Below are 16,718 nucleotides of genomic sequence, written 5' to 3' on the forward strand. Positions count from 1 at the left end.
CTGCGAACTAATTTCTTATCAATGAATTATTGTATTACTTTCTAATACGTTTCTTGATGATCTAATACAATACGCAGCTCGCGCGATTTATGATTACTACTTGGATAAAAAACGAGGAAAACAGTGGCCGGAGATATGTTTAACCGAAGCCAAAAAATAACGAACTCATCGCGAATAAGCGCCATAATACTTAAATGGACAATGGAGAATAACTTAACGAGATAAGTATAGGAACATTATAATGACATTGAAGATAATTGAAAAACATTTACGCCTTCATTTAAAAAACAATGACATTTTATTATTACTATTTCTTTCAAATGTGAACGTATTAGGCGAATTCTGTATAAAATATTGTGGATATTAGATGCACAGCTTTTAAGCACAGCTTAATCACCTGTGAAAGTGTTATATGTTAGTAATTCGTTTCTATGCCAAAATATTACACTTTATCGAAGCGGAGTTTGCCAAAAAAAACTATTTCAACAATTTTTAACAATTAGTGGTAGTTTTTCAAATCTTCAATGCAACAAACCGCTAGGTATTCGAAAATATTTTGAAATTGTACGTTTGGACCAAGTTTCTCAACAATATCTATTTTGTTCTCATAAAACTTGACTGTATTTCTATGAGGACAGGTCCTTGATTTTTCTGAGGTATCTGTTGTATCCAATATGTCTTTATTTTATTATCGTTTCGGTTCGATATTTTTGATTACTGACTTAGGATGGAAGCTAATAAATGTTGCATAACACCTTAATAAATATTTTTAAAACAAAACATACTACATACTAGTCAACTAGTATAATATTATTTGAAAAAAAAAACTACAGGATCCTTATCTTTTTAGGTTAAATTCGGAGACAACATTATACAACAGTTTTTTCCTCCATTTTTAGGCTATAGATATCATAACAGGTATTTATGTCACGCTAAAATTTACACCTCAGAAATATATTGAATATAGTGAAATGCAATTCCGAAATTTGTAATTGTTAAGGGAATGTCCCATGTTTATATGGGACACCAGATAATCTATCCCGAATCCCGAATAGACCGGTCTGATGGGTATATCAATTGAGAGATCTATTTTAACGGCGAAAACTCTGGAAATTTTCATTTATGGCGTTATCACGAGTCTACTACAATTAACCGAAGTACTGCGATTTAACTACTGTCAGGAAGGTAATGATTAATTATTTGAACATTTGAGTGTATTTTCTTTTGTTCCGTTTTACAGAAAAGTGGTAAATCTACAAAAAACAACGGCATGAATGAATTGGTTGCAGTTTTGCTTTCGCACTATATAAATATATGAAAGCATTAAGCACGTGCAATCAGAAAATGTAATAAATGCATTCTATTTAAAATTATGATGTTTCCATATCTAGTGTCAATCAAAAAGTGTCGCATTTTGAAGTTTTAGCACCTTTAGGACTATAAAAGTAAATAGGCAAAGACCAGCATGGTTAACATATACTGTGATTAAACTGAGAGATCAAGCTTTTTAAAAGTAGAAAACAACAGCGTAACCCAACTAGCAATTAAAAATGAAAACTACAAATATTTAGAATATGTCTCTAATAAAAATAATAAAATAGTTATTTGGAAAAAGTTAATAAATCTAAACCTCAAAACTATAAACACATTTCCTTCCAATTATTAGATGACATAAAATCATTTGGTTCGGGTCAGTTATGTTTTTCGATACTTCTGGGCTATTTCAAAACATTTGACACTATATATAACTATTTTAAATTATATTGGGTTTTTGGATGCAATATGTCGAAACAAGTTTAGGTCAATCCGCTATAGAAATCATTACTTGCGGTTGATCGCAAGGCTCCATTCCGGGACCACTTTTATTTACAATTTACACTAGCAATTGACTCTCGTTTACGAAAAATGTTACGGTATATTTCTATGCTGATGTGCACCCAGGTTTTATATTCATGTCTCCCGAGAACTTGGTATAGGAAAAAACAATGATAAATAGACATTTAACAGAACTAACGGAATTCTCAGTACGCCAAGGATTGATAATTAATCCAATTAAATCCTCTCTTGGAAAAGAATTAGGATAGGCGTTTCAATAAAGTTCGTTTATCCACATCCCCGTTTATTGTCTGAGGCTCAAAAAAATAATTCTCTGGTTATTTTAACTATTGCGATGTTGTTTATGGTCTATGCTTAGGTAAAATTGGAAGAACTAGAATTGACAGAGAACAAAGAAAAACTGTTTACGGTCGCTTTATAGAATAAGAAAGAAAAGAATAGGTCCAGGTTGCACTTATTGAAATTTTTTCCCAAAGTTATTTTTAACAAATAAAATATAATTAAAGGCAGATGGTCACAACTTGAATCTTAGATTTACGGGTCTCTCCACCACCACACAAGACGTCTCTATTTCAAAGAAGCTTTCCTAATAAAATTTTTAAACTTTATGTATATATATATATATATATATATATATATATATATATATATATATATATATATATATATATATATATAATAATTTCAGTAAGAGTAATTATAATTTTTTATATATACGTATATGTATTTTTCTTTTTGCTTTTGCTACAATTAATGTATTACCGTTGTGAAATAGTCGTTATCTACATTTTTACAGAGTGGTTGTGGTTTCAGCAATTTTTATAATTGCTTATGGTATTTATTGTATTGCTGATTGAATATTGCGGTATAAATGTGTGTATATTACAGGGTGTTTTCCGATAATTAAGGTATAATAATATTTTGGTTAATTACGTCACCACTGCACCGGTTAAATCGAGCACTTGTTTGTGAACAATAAAATCTTTATCTAAAGGAAAATATCCAGTTTTTAGTTACCAGCTAGTGTTCTACAGAAAAAAATTCTAGAAAACTGTTCTTTTTACTTTTACATCCTAAAAACAAGATAAATAATAAATGAATCTTATTTAAATTTACTTTATGTATTTAAGTTTAAGTAATCGCAATTCGATTTTTTCAAGTATTTTACTGAAACAAGTGGACAATTATTTAAGTAATGAGTAATAAATGATAATACTCCTATGCATGCGATCATATTAACGATATGTTAATTTAAATTAACATCGTTACAATAAAAAGAGTAGCTTGAATACAAAAAAAGGAATTAATGCCCAGGATTTTTCGAAAAAACAATATAGACTCCGGCCGGATTAATGCGCGTAATGAGCCACCACCGTTCACAATTCCAAAGCAAACAGGCGGCTTAACTAATCTATATTTTTCTCACGATCGAAGCGTGCCATATTGATGCGACATATGGTCCGATCGGATAAAATATATCAACTTATTGCCTTATGAAGGGATAATACCGTGACAGGTACGGGTTTCGCGATTCGCCGAGCGAAATTCCCGGGAACATTTGTAATCCACTGGAGAGAACTTTCTTTAATGATTCGTGAACGTTGAGCACATTTTAAGAAAACAACTTCATATTTACGTATTAGAATTTTGTTTAAATTCTCTAAGAAAAAAAGATTTTAAATATTTTTGTCCAATTTTGTAGGTTTATTATGTGTATCAGGCGACATTTTCAGTTCGTGTGCGATTTATAACGCATCGCACTGATATTTTTCAGGTGAATTTTTCAATGGATAGTTTGGTAATTTCTGCTTAAATGTCACCTATTGCGATTTTCTTATGTAGTGCAAAGGTCTTGGTGGGATTAATTAAATTAACTACAGCAGAATGACTTATTTATTTATTTATTTATTTAACCTAACCGAACAGATATGAAGGTCAACTAACAGGTGGGTTGTTGGTACAAATGATTAAATAGTGACAAAGGCATTGCAAGTAATAATGACATCACGAAACTTAATCTAAAGTGTAACCTAACATAAGTATTAACTCTATTAAACAAACAAGAGAATAGGACAAGACCGCAATTAAGAAATATAGTTAATGGAACAATAACGTTTTTACATTACATTTTTACATTAAGAAAATAAGTGAAAATTTTAATATATCTGCTCTTGGTGTGGGCAGAAAGACTGTGTTACTATTTCTAGAGTTAATACGGGGAACCAGAAAATTTAGTCTATGTAACAGGTCAGAGTAATCAAACAAAGTATTTAAAATTTTAAATAAAATCATTAAATAATGGTAATCGTGGCCATCAATAAGAGGCACGTAACCAAATCTATTTAATTATTTTGCATGGGAAGCGCCTTGTGCAACTTATATCATACATACTTCAAAACCTTAGGCTGGATTTTTTTTTGGCTATTAATATGACAATTGTACCCAGGATGCATACTCCAACTTAGACCTGACGTTATTTTTATCACTTCTGTAATTTTAAAGTCTCTGGTGCAACGTACGATTAATCCATAGATTTTTGAGACTCTTGCCAGTACCTTATGAACAAAGGATAATTTCGAGTAGAATATTATTCCCAAGTCACAAAGAATTTTAGAACGCCAGAGATTTTGTTGTTGATTTGCTTCAAACTGCGCTGGAAAGTAAGACAATCCTCTGAATAGCGGATTTAAAAAAAAATCCGCATGTATCAAAGAACTGACACCATCGGAAGTGTGACCATAGATATACACGTACTGAGTGCGGTTAGACAAATATGAAGAAAACAAATTAACAGTCGACCAAAAGCACTGAGTTTGTGGATTAAAATTTCGTTATCTATTTGATCAAATGCTTTTAAAAAAATCAAGATATATGACGTCCATTTGCGAACATTTATCAATAGCTTCAGAAATAAACTGAGACCTAGTCGTTAAATTTGTAATAGTGGATCTTCTTTTTTAAAAAATCCAAGTTGTTGGGAACCATTTGAATCTTAACAACATGAAATATTTGGTCCTGTAGGAGAGATTCTAAGACTTGACAGAAATTGCAGATAGGGGAAATAGCCCAATAGTTTGTGATTTGTGACCTACGGTCTTTTTTGTGTACGGAAATAATTTTTTATTTTTTCCATGTACCAGGAACGACTTGGTTTCCCAGACACAAATTACAATTATTAGAAGCGGTTAATGCAGAACAAAATATCTTTATGTTTATATTTTCAAAGTGGTGTGAATTACGAACACCATTAAAATTGTTGAGAGAACCCTCGTTAGGAAATGAATGGCGAAAACATAGTGCCAAAGACATTTCTCTTTTGTTTTTAATAAACGACTAACATTTTTTAAAAACTTAGAAACTTTTTTATTGTCATATTCAAGTAGATAGCTGTTATAATAGTCTTTAATTTCGGATTTTATCTGAAACCTGAGGCATTTTAAATTTTGAGGGACTACCCGTACTTCTGAACCTTTTATGACATCCGGCTTTCTTTTTTATATTGTATATTATATTTGAATTAAGCTAATGAGGATACTAATAATTAGCTGACTTTCCAAAACGAGAAATACATATATCAACAATTTCATACAGTTCATCATAAAACAAGAAGCAGGCATCCTCAATAATTATGGGAAAAAAATAACCAACAAGTTTAAAATGAGCAGAAAGTTAGTTTTTTTTTAAATTAAAATTATTATCCAAAAACATAGGAATGTCATGTTTTCTATTTAAGAAATGATGAAATTGAAGTGACAGATGAATTGCAACTTCAACCATGTAATTGTTTAGAGATTTATGCACTAAGTCCATAATTTTACTATTTCTGACCAAATTACTTTGGGAGTGCATGAAGTTGCTAAGCAATCTAACACATTGACTTGTAGCAGTGTCTAGGAAGTCGGACTGCGCAGAGATATTTAAATCACCGAATATTGATAAAATTTTGCCATACAAAGTCTCTAAAGATACAATAAAATCAAAGAGGTTTTCCAAAGTGACTGTATTCACAGGTGGAGGCACGCAAATCAATAAAAAAAATTTTTAATAATAATAACTCCTGTTCATACATTAAACGAAAATTGTTTTCAGTCATTGCAATTAACCACCAATCAAAATGTTGAATAACAGCATCGGAGGTAATGACTCTAATTCTAGAATGAATATGATAAGAATCCAACAAAAATCTATATAAATCCGCGAATGAATTTGATGCCGAGAAAAAGAAAGACAATGGGAAATTTTTGTAAATTATTTTGGTAAAATGATAAAACACTTTCTAGCTAATTCAGTAGTGGTTATGTGTTTGATTGGTCAGTGTGGTTATGTATACAGAGTGACCCAAGTATTCCTTGGGTCACTCTGTATATCTTTTGTGCATCTAATGACGTTTTATTACACTTTTTTTTTAAATTGACTCTCTGATACTAGAATATCATTCGTGATAAAAATTTGCCATATCTGAAGGGTCGAAAATTTAAAGTCTGGTTCAATGTTCAAAACTCGGATATACACTTTTCCACCTCCGGGGTCCCTCAAGGTTCCCATTCAGGGCCTTTGTTTTTTATAATTTACATTAATGATGTAGTGAAATGTTTTCAGCATAGCAAATTTTGTCTGTATGCCTACTCCATGTGTCAATAGTAACAATGTGAATAAAATCTCGGAGTGATATTGGACAAGAAGGTAATATTTCAACCAAACAGGATTCCAGAAAAAAATGTTGATATACATATATATATATATATATATATATATATATATATATATATATATATATATATATATATATATATATATATATATATATATATATATATATATATATATATATATATATATATATATATATATATATATATATGATGACACTATATTCCGGGATATCATCCGTTCGCTCTTTGAACTCCGACTGGAATCCTGCAGACGTTTCGCCAAAATCTCACTTGGCATCTTCAATGCTCGCGCTCCGAAAACACTTCGAACAGTCGGAGTTCAAAGAGCGAACGGATGATATCCCGGAATATAGTGTCATCACATTTTTCCATCCGTGAATCAATACGTGAGAATATATATATATATATATATATATATATATATATATATATATATATATATATATATATATATATATATATATATATATATATATATATATATATATATATATATATATATATATATATATATATATATATATATATATATATATATATATATATATATATATATATATATATATATATATATATATATATATATATATATATATATATATATATATATATATATATATATATATACATATATATAAATATATTTATAAAAACATAACCACCCTGCATCTCAAAAGTTAAGATGTTTCGGACACATGGTCATACAGAGTTTTCTTTTTGAAATGGACCCAAAAACCGCCCCCTCTTATTGATATTCAATTAGAAAACACTGTATATTTTATAGAGCGTATTTATGGCTTTCTAATATCCTAGCTAATTACAATTTCATTACGTCATCCTGTGGGCACTACATGGGATATAACTGAAACCAACCAAAACCAATCAAAAAATTTGGGAATCGTTGGTCAAAAAAGAATGACGCAGGAAACTGAAATCGTTTTAGAGTCCCGTTTCTCTCCAAATATTTTGAACAAACTTACTACGACTACACATAACAATTAACAATTAAAACTGAAAACTTTTCGAAATAATGAATGCGCCTGAGAACAATGTTAATTTTTTTCTGCTAAAGGCATTTCACTAATACTGCTCTTATAATTTTCGAATTTCGGTCATGTGTCAATGTGTTTGGTAGGAAAATGCTCTAAGACCGGTGCCTTGGTCTAATTGTTCTTTTATAATCTGCAACGGGCGTTTTCTGACATCCACCAATCTGACCAACATACACCGCTTTACAATCCAAGAATGGTTTTTTGGAGTCAACATTGTCGATATATTTTTGTTTTTAAATTCGAAAAAAAAAGTTTTCCGCAATACTTTTGGTTGTTACTTTTATTATTTATTTACATCATAGCGTTTAACGTTGGAGGTGTAGATTAATTGTCGCTATGGCTTAAAGTCATAGTGTAACCTGCTATTATCGACGAAGATATTCGCGTGACGGCCCTGGTCGCTGGCACTTGTCGCCCCCGAACAAAATCATCGCGTAAAAATGTTTAAGTGGAAGAACAAACAAGCGAGATAGCGTTAAAGAGAGAGTTTATATAAAGAGCTTTTTAGCCCCGGGAAAGCTTTTCGTCGACGGCATCATGGAAAGCCTCGGGAAAAAAGACGGCAGGTCGAGGGTGTACAATAAAGTGAAAATGAGACGCTACAAAGCCAACGCCAGGGAGAGGAACAGAATGCACGGTTTGAATGCGGCCCTGGACACGTTAAGGAGGTACGTGGTTGCGTTTGTGTGCGAGCTTTTAAGATAGGAATTTTCCGGACCGAGGTTGAAGATTAACGGGATTTGAATCTCTCGGAGTTTTGATGCTAAGGGTGTGCAGTTGCAGTCGCACATTCACTTACGATCTCAGTTCACTTTATTAACTCCACGATTTTAAAATTCAAGAAAATTGATTTGTCTCCTAACTTATTCCCGGTTCGTATAAAACTAATAGTGGTAAAACGTTTAAGAATATAGCAATATTTATGAAAAAACCACTTTAGCAAAGCATCGGACCAAACCATAACTTTCCAAGCTTTATCAAGTCTAATATTTTAAATGAAAAAAAAACAAGCTCCTGCACTTTAATATGTGTAATTATGTACCACTACACTCAAAAGCTTTTCGTATGCTGTTTCATTGTGGGGCACAGACAATCAGTTCGAACTGATTTCGGGCGCAAACATTGGAAATGTCAAACGAGTAAACTAATAATTTATAAACCAAACTACATAAAGCGTTATAATTCGATTAGTTAAATTGTAGAAAAGGGTTGATTTATTTAAAGGTGATTTCTTGTGCATTTTAAACGCATATTTTTCTGAGTGTAGGAACATCCGCTTTTCTCAATACCTCGTTGCCCTCAGCGGAAAATCCGGTACATTCCATAAAGCCAAATTCAAAAGGTGGCAAAACTACCTTTTTCCGACTCAATAAATTCAAGAATGAAAGGAATTTTATTGTTATGATGATTAATCCTCTAGACAAAACTGCTTAAATAATCTATTTGCAATGAAACCTTGAAAGCCTGAAATCATCAACAAGACTACATCTACCTTCTGGTTCAACTCATTTTCTTAGACAATTTTCTGGATGCGAAAAAGTAAAAAAATATAAATTTGCAATGACAGGGTTCATTAAACAGGGTGAACAACTTAAAGTTTTTAAACATTTGTTAAGACCAACGGACCTCGAATCTAAATTAGCTTCACACTAATTTGCATACAATAGGAAAACTAGTTAGACGAGAACGAAAGTGATATGACAACGGCGTTACTAAAGGTAGTTTGTTAAAACAATAAATCTGAAAATATAATTATGGAGATGGACAAATAATTCAGGTCTTAATTATTGTAAGATCAAGAAAATAAAAACTTGGATGGGTAATTTTGCTTCAACTGTGATTTTTTATGTCTTGATCATTACACATTTCTTCGTATTTTTTATATAGTATAATTTGTCATTCGGAGGAAACCTACAATATATTAGCTCCGATCAAACTAAAAAAATTGACACTTTTTGGTTAATGTTTTAATTTAACAATTTAAACACGGCAACCTTGGGCTATTGGTCCATTCACTGAAATTCGAGAATATCAACCATGACGCTACCTATATTAATTATTTGTCTAAATAGTCTTCATTAGGCAGATTAGTACTTAAATATTAAAATTCGTAAAATTTCGCGGTGTCCTCGCAGAATCCAAATCCGAATCCGAATTATGTCTATGGCAACACCGGACCAGCAATGTGTAAATACATTTTTTTTTACTGATAATATTTTACATTAAAAAATTAAAGTGATTAGTTGTTTCAATAATTTCCAATTCATCACTTTAATGTCCTACATTAATGGACTTTCCTCTGAAAAAAAAAAGTGAATCATTGAGACAATGAATGTACTTGTTCTCCGAATGTAACGATCTCTATCCGGTCAATGGATTTATCTCATTGAAGCTTCGACTTCGTGAAATTGTATAAACCTTGTCTACATCTATATACTTACACGCTTCATTTCTTACCTAAAAACCAGCAGCACAACATTTGTAATAACTAAAAATAATTTGCCCAGTTTGGAAAAACTAATATTTAATACGTAATAAAAAAAATTGCAAATTAACCAAATTGAGGCACCTCTCAAAATATTTTTTTGAGGCTGCAAGCATTTTCAGAGGATTTAAGAAAAAAATGCGTTGGTTCATTAACATTACTTATGTAGTTGACATTATTTATGTAATACGTAATCTTGAACATTAGAAAAAAGGATTACTGCGGTGTCCATTTGCCACTGTCTCTCCAGTCATGCTTGCGAGATCTGCCGTACTTGGCGATCTTTTTTGTAATTCACAGTTTGGCCAATTAGGACGGTGTGATCCCAGTACAGCATGAAGAATTGACTCGATGATGTAGTTATAGACTATCGCTAGATGTTGTTGCACAAACTTGGCTACAGCATCTCGCAATAATTTATTACGATTACGATATTCACTAAGCCAATAAGAAGACAGTCCATTAGTACTGTGAAGCACATTATTTTCATGAAAACATTGATAGAATTTACTATATTATATTATATTATATTCTGGGCAAAAAGTGAGTCAAGTTTTCTCTCTCTATCTCTTTCTCTCTCTCTCTGTAAACTGCTTCACCTAGCCCAGCAACGGTTTTGAAAAGCTTTTCCTTGGACTACAAGTTTTCAGAGATTGTCATGATTCCTCCTGCTGACATGTCCAAAATACTAAGGAATCTGTTGTTTGATTTTGGGTTTTAGTATAGATATGCTGGATCCATGGGATGTTCAATGTATCCTCAGTTATCTTCTCCAGACCCACATCTCGAAGGCATCCAATTTGGCAATGTCTGTGACTTTCAAGGTCCAGGACTCGGCTATATATAGGGAAATTGGAAAAACGATAGTGTTGACTAATTTGCATTTTATTGAAGTTGCGATATGCCGAGCATTGCAAATTTTATTTAACAAGAGCCAGGTAGACTATTTTCTCAATGTTCCCGACAGCTTGAATGCTGGTTATTTCTTCAATGCTGCAGGTGCGGTCTATTAGCATAAGGTTCGTTTTTCGACGGTTCAATTTCAAACTTCAATCTCAAACTCCAAGCTCACTCTCTGTTCTCGTTCATTAACTCAACATTTCCTGCTCGCCTTTGACAATAAGTGCGTGGTGTGGGTGTCACATTGACCATCCTTCTGCCGTCTATGACGAATCCACCTTCCCAACCGTCCCAGATTTTCCATATGATATATTCTCCATATACACCACATTTCAAGTTAAAAGGTTCATAGGTCTTCCAAATCCACTTTCATTAGTTTTATATATTTGTTTTAATAGGAGAATCACATATCCAGGTGTTCCCATCTACCGCAAATTGACACAATCAAGTGCATTGCTCTAATCCACGAAGGTTATGTATATTCTCCATATATAGTCTTCTCTATAATTTGTCGCACATTCATAATCAGGTCTCTGGTGCCTTTTCTATTCAGAAAACCAGCCTATTTCTGTGGAATTTGCTATTCTAAGAAGTTTATAAGTCTCTGCAACAAGATCCTGAATATGATCTTGCTTGGATGAGAAATCAATACTAACTCTATAATTATTACTTTTTGTCCATTTTTATGCAACGGTATGAGAATAGAAGTACCCCAATCGCGTGATCACTATCCTCTCCGCCAAATTCGGTTATAAATTTTCCACAAGAGATCGATACCTTTCGCGGGATGATTTCAACATTCATGTCATGCTCGCTCGGACTATTATTATTTTTCAGATGTCGAATCACATGTTTTATTTCACTTTTTAATATTGTTCTATATCCTCGATCGATAACGGAACCTCGAGCTGTTGTATAGGTTCTACTTCTATGTATAAATTAATGAAATGTTGTAGCCAAACTTGCATGAGTTTTTCTATTTCAGTGACCACTGCTCCGTTCTCATCCTCTATCGACCATGTTTTAGGCTTAAATTCTCTTGTGATCTCTTTAATGTATTTAAGTAGATCACTGGTCTTAGAAAGCTTTTATGTATCGAGACATATGGTCTGTAAGTGTTTATTTTTATCGCTCTAGTCAATCTTTGTATTTCTGTGTTTAATCCTTTGCTTCAATTCTCTGTTCTTCAGTATTTATTCCTGTTTTTCTAAGATTTTCCCCTCTTTACACTATATTCTAAATTTCGTCGGCCATAGCCACTGTTTGTTTTTTACATTTGTTTATGAGTTATTTAATTTAGTTTATTTATTTAACCACGTAATACAAGATTGTATGTAGCATGTCAGTTTGTACAAATAAATATATGTACAAAAACACAAAAATATAGCATAAACAAACAAAAGGACAAATGGCGCCAATTAGAATTTATAATTAATATATTCATTATTAGGACGTCAGTACTAAGTGTGTCTCTGCTAAGCAAGCAAAGCATAGATGCTAATTTCTTGCAAAGAACATCAATATGCGCACTCCAATTGAAATGATCGCCCAAGGTGACACCACGGAGGGTGACATTATCACACTTAGGAAGAGCATTGATTGAAATTAAAAGTTTTTGTGTTTTACAATTATTTAAAAATAAATTGTTACGTTGTTAAAAACTGAGACTGCGCCTTCAGCTCAACCCCATAAGTCAGTTCATCTATTCTGGTTAAAGATGAGCTCTTGCAGATTATTGTCATATCGCCACCGGAAAGTGATGGGAATAATGCATAAGGGAAAATCATTTATGTAACTAATGAAGAAAAGTGGCCTTAGAGTAGATCCTTGAGGGACACCATGTTTTAGATTTAAAGTAGATGAATGATTCCCATTAAGACTAATTTATTGTGTTCGATTTTTTTGAGACAAGCCAAATGATGATAATTTCTTAATCAAAATTTCATGGCTGACGCAATGAAACGCTTTCGAAATATCGCAAAGAAAGAGTGACACGTGGTCGCCACCTTACAGATCATTAAGGCTCTCTGGCACTACCTTTCGAACTGCATATGTAGTAGATTTTCCAAGCAGGAATCCCCACTGTTCCTCCCAAAAAAAAGGTATGCTTGGGATTCAATAATAGTTCCTTTAGGATTGTTTCGAAAATTTTCCCAAAAATAGGGACAATAGAAATAGCGATAATTGTCTAAATCTGACCTTTTACCTTTTTTAAATAATGGAATCACTTTTGCACACTGAATTAGATTTTTTATTATTCCCTTTTCCAATTTTGCATCTTGACTCCATCTTCCTATAACAATATTTGCGTGTTTTCTGTGTTTATTCCCAGAACCCACTTATTGTAATCCTCCGTGTTAAGTATATATGTCATGTCTTGCTCATCTTCGGTGATAACAACTTGGTCATCTGCGAATAGAAGGGTGAGTATTTTCACTTTTTATTCCACTGCTTTAGAGCGGCACATAGGGACATTTTAAGAAGGGTGTGGGAAGGCAGCAACCTTGTGTCGCTCCTTTGTCTGTTGCAAGGGTGCAGAGGTCCGGTCTCCCATTCTTACTTTCGTCTGGTTAATTGCATTTATGTTAACGACTGCTTCCTTGACGGAAATCCATAATTTTTGAAGGCGGGCAGAACCAAAGTCAAATCAATAATAGTGACATAAAGTTCTCTTCCCTTTGCTTGAATATATTATCTGTGCAGGATCTTCCTGGTCTAAAATCACCTTGTTCCCCAATATCCCCAACTCCTCTTTTTATTTTAGCTTTTAGAACTTTTCCGGACAGTCTTCTTGCTGACGACGTTCTGTTGATTCCTCTATAATTTCTTCATTCATTTCTATTTGCCTTCTTATTGATCACGATTAAGCATTTATTAAATATCACTCAAATTTTACCGAACGCTGTTATTGCGGCATATTTCAATAAGTCGATAAGTAGTTCTCCTAGTCCTGAGACCTGTTCTTTATTTTTTAAAGAGCTTTTCTTACTTTCTCAAAAGTAATTTCTTCTACTTTATTTTCTATTATTTCTTCCACCTCAAGGCGTGCGTCAAGATAGTCCCGTCGGTTTTCTGTCAGTAGGTCACTGTAATACTTTTTAATAGGAGTTGCGGTTCAAATTGATGGGCTGTTTATAGATTTCAGTGGATGGATTTTTCTTGGTAGAAAAATTCATTACACGCAAGAATTTTCAGATGATGTCCGATTTCATATCGTGTTGATATTTTTGGTGCTGTCTCTCCACAAATGCATAAATTATATAGAATATGTATTTCGTCAGTCATGTCTCGAATTTATGAAGGTTATGGTATAGTATGTATTTTGTGCTTAATATATCTAATGTGAAAATTATTAGAGACAATAGTAGATAGAAAGTGTTTTAATTCTTTGCAGGAGAGTTGATAAGGAATGATTTTTGAATCGGATAGTAATGCGAAAATGCATTAATGTATCAGTCTGTGTGCGTAGGTTTTCTGAAAATAGAATAACCAATTGTGGAATTTGATTTTAAATTCATTCTTACGTTTGTTACAGAACGACATTTTGTCGTTTGGTAAAAAATTTACAATTTTTTATTCTTGTACGCTCTATTCGCGGACCCATGCGTATTAATTTGGCAACATATTTATAAATGTTTTAAAATCACATTATTTTATAAAATCCGTAAAATAAATTACAATTTTTTGTTAATTTCATTTTAAAATTTAGAAATATTATCACAACTTTCTTTTATACTAACATGTAATTTAACAAATATCGTGCGAAATCAAGCTTCTGTTTTATGAAACTATTTTACAGTATTAGCTAAACTTTCAAGACAACAATAAGTCTTAGAGTGTACAGCCCTTTCCCTTTATGCGGGGCTGGAAGTGGCAGCGGCAAAATTGGGGCTATCATCCCTTAACGACCCCAGGCGGAGGTACGAGGGTATAGCTAAAAGAAAAAGAAACGTAACATGTCCCGTTTCAGTTTATGGCTTAAAATTTGAACCACCCCGTATAGCAAATATTTTGTTTGGTTTCAGATGCATGCCTGTACAGATAACCCACTCAGATATGAATTCGGCACCGCAAAAGTTATCCAAAATAGAGACGCTTCGGCTGGCCAGGAATTACATCTCGGCGATGAGCCAGACTCTCCAAGAAGGTCGCCCGATGGATATAGCGAGATTTATCGATATCCTCAGCATCGAATTGAGCCAAACAACGGCCACGTTACTGAGTAACGCGCTACTCGGATCGGGCATCGAGTACTGCACCAGGAAGTCGTACGCGAACGCGCCGCACTGTTCGTACGAGAATTACAGGAACGAGAACTATTATCAAATTAATGAATCTTTGAGCGATTTCTGTTGCGCCGCCGGAGGCGGTTGTTGCCGATTCGGTTACGGCTATAGAAATATGACCGCGTGGGATCATAAAAATTGCAAATTTGACAATTACTTCGGCGTGGAAAACAACTACTTTTACGGCTGTTAAATTGGTGGTTTGTGCTTTGAATTTTTGTTAATGATTGAAAGACATCATACGGAATCCTATTTGTTGTGATCCAGCGCCAAGGTAGTTTTGACAAAAGGCATAGTTCTAGCTCTTCACAATACACAATGCTTACATTTCCTGTACAATACCTCGTTATTTCTAACAATTCCTTAAAATGCCCCCTAATTCTTTTATTAATTCATATACCCATCGCTTTGTTAAAACAAAACCAAATGGAAAATTACATAAATAAACTAAATTAAAAGTGATCCAGTCTATTTCAATTAAAGTTGGTAGGTCATTTGAAGCACAGTTAGCCTTACTTTTAGGCGGTTGGCAGTTAAATACTTACTTACTTAGGGGAGCAATAGACGGAATTTTATAAATAAAAAAAACGCAAATTATGGCAGGACCTCTGACTTACGCAATAAACATAGGGTGAATGAGTCGTCGGTTGGCAGTTAACGGTAGACACGTACACAACGCTATAGGTAAATAGAATTAAATAAATTAAATATGACGAGGCTGTCAAATATGAACTCAGCGCACCCCATTCGATTTTTAGGAAAAATTTTTTTTTTAAGCAAAACCGATAAAAACATTTACAATCAAGCGGTGACAGTTTTTTCTTGAATAATTGAATAGTAACTCCACGACAACGTTTCCACTGATGACTTTGATATGCGTCGTTTATCATCGCAAGGACTTTACCCGATCTTCTTTTGGGATACTCCAGTTTACTCGCTCTCATTGTTTTTTTCAGCGAAACTTTGCAAACAATCGACGAAATCTTCAAACGTTATCTTAGTTCGACACTCTCCGTTACACCAAAATTTTTAAGTTCACTTTCAAATGTTTATCGATCTGTTTCTGCAGTCATCAATTCTTGCTTATATATAGCTTTGTGGGGTACATCTTAGTTTTAAGTCCGATAAAATGAGACATGATTCGTCCATTATTTTGATTCTTCATCAAACCCAAAACCTTTTTATTGACTGTGGATATATCCTACGGATCCTTTTTTAAAATCTCACACTAAAGTACCAGAACCAATCCTTTTTTAAAATCTCATACGGGTCTATGGATAACATCTCCATAATTGACATCCCAGCAGGTAGGCTTATTAAAATATATGTCAATTGTTTTAAATTCGATAAGAACTAGATTTTTATTAATCTTAGTTGCAACTTTAAATTCGGGTAGGGCAATCAGAGCTTCCGCACCGTAGTGGCCTTCCAAGTTTTTCACAAGCTTAACGTTGGAATGATTCCGTATGTTTTTCTTTGTTTTCCC

At 33.1% G+C, this 16,718-nt stretch overlaps 1 protein-coding gene across 1 annotated transcript; it reads left to right on the plus strand.

The window, feature by feature from the left end:
* The first annotated feature begins 8,094 nt into the window (after positions 1-8,094).
* LOC132698502 (neurogenic differentiation factor 1-like) lies at positions 8,095-15,646 on the plus strand. The gene is made up of 2 exons (XM_060664616.1): positions 8,095-8,229; positions 14,972-15,646. The coding sequence occupies exons 1-2, from the start codon at positions 8,099-8,101 to the stop codon at positions 15,423-15,425; spliced, it is 585 nt and encodes a 194-aa protein (XP_060520599.1). The 5' UTR covers positions 8,095-8,098; the 3' UTR covers positions 15,426-15,646.
* Positions 15,647-16,718: the final 1,072 nt, after the last annotated feature.

The sequence above is a fragment of the Cylas formicarius genome, unplaced genomic scaffold (genome assembly GCF_029955315.1).
Source record: "Cylas formicarius isolate icCylForm1 unplaced genomic scaffold, icCylForm1.1 PGA_scaffold_2__14_contigs__length_35257938, whole genome shotgun sequence".
Classification (NCBI taxonomy): domain Eukaryota; kingdom Metazoa; phylum Arthropoda; class Insecta; order Coleoptera; family Brentidae; genus Cylas; species Cylas formicarius.

Bases quoted from the DNA above. Each gene is read 5' to 3' on its own strand.
- LOC132698502 (XM_060664616.1), top strand. From the start codon at position 8,099: ATGGAAAGCCTCGGGAAAAAAGACGGCAGGTCGAGGGTGTACAATAAA. The intron at 8,230-14,971 runs GTACGTGGTTGC...GTTTGGTTTCAG, and splicing joins GCCCTGGACACGTTAAGGAG to ATGCATGCCTGTACAGATAA.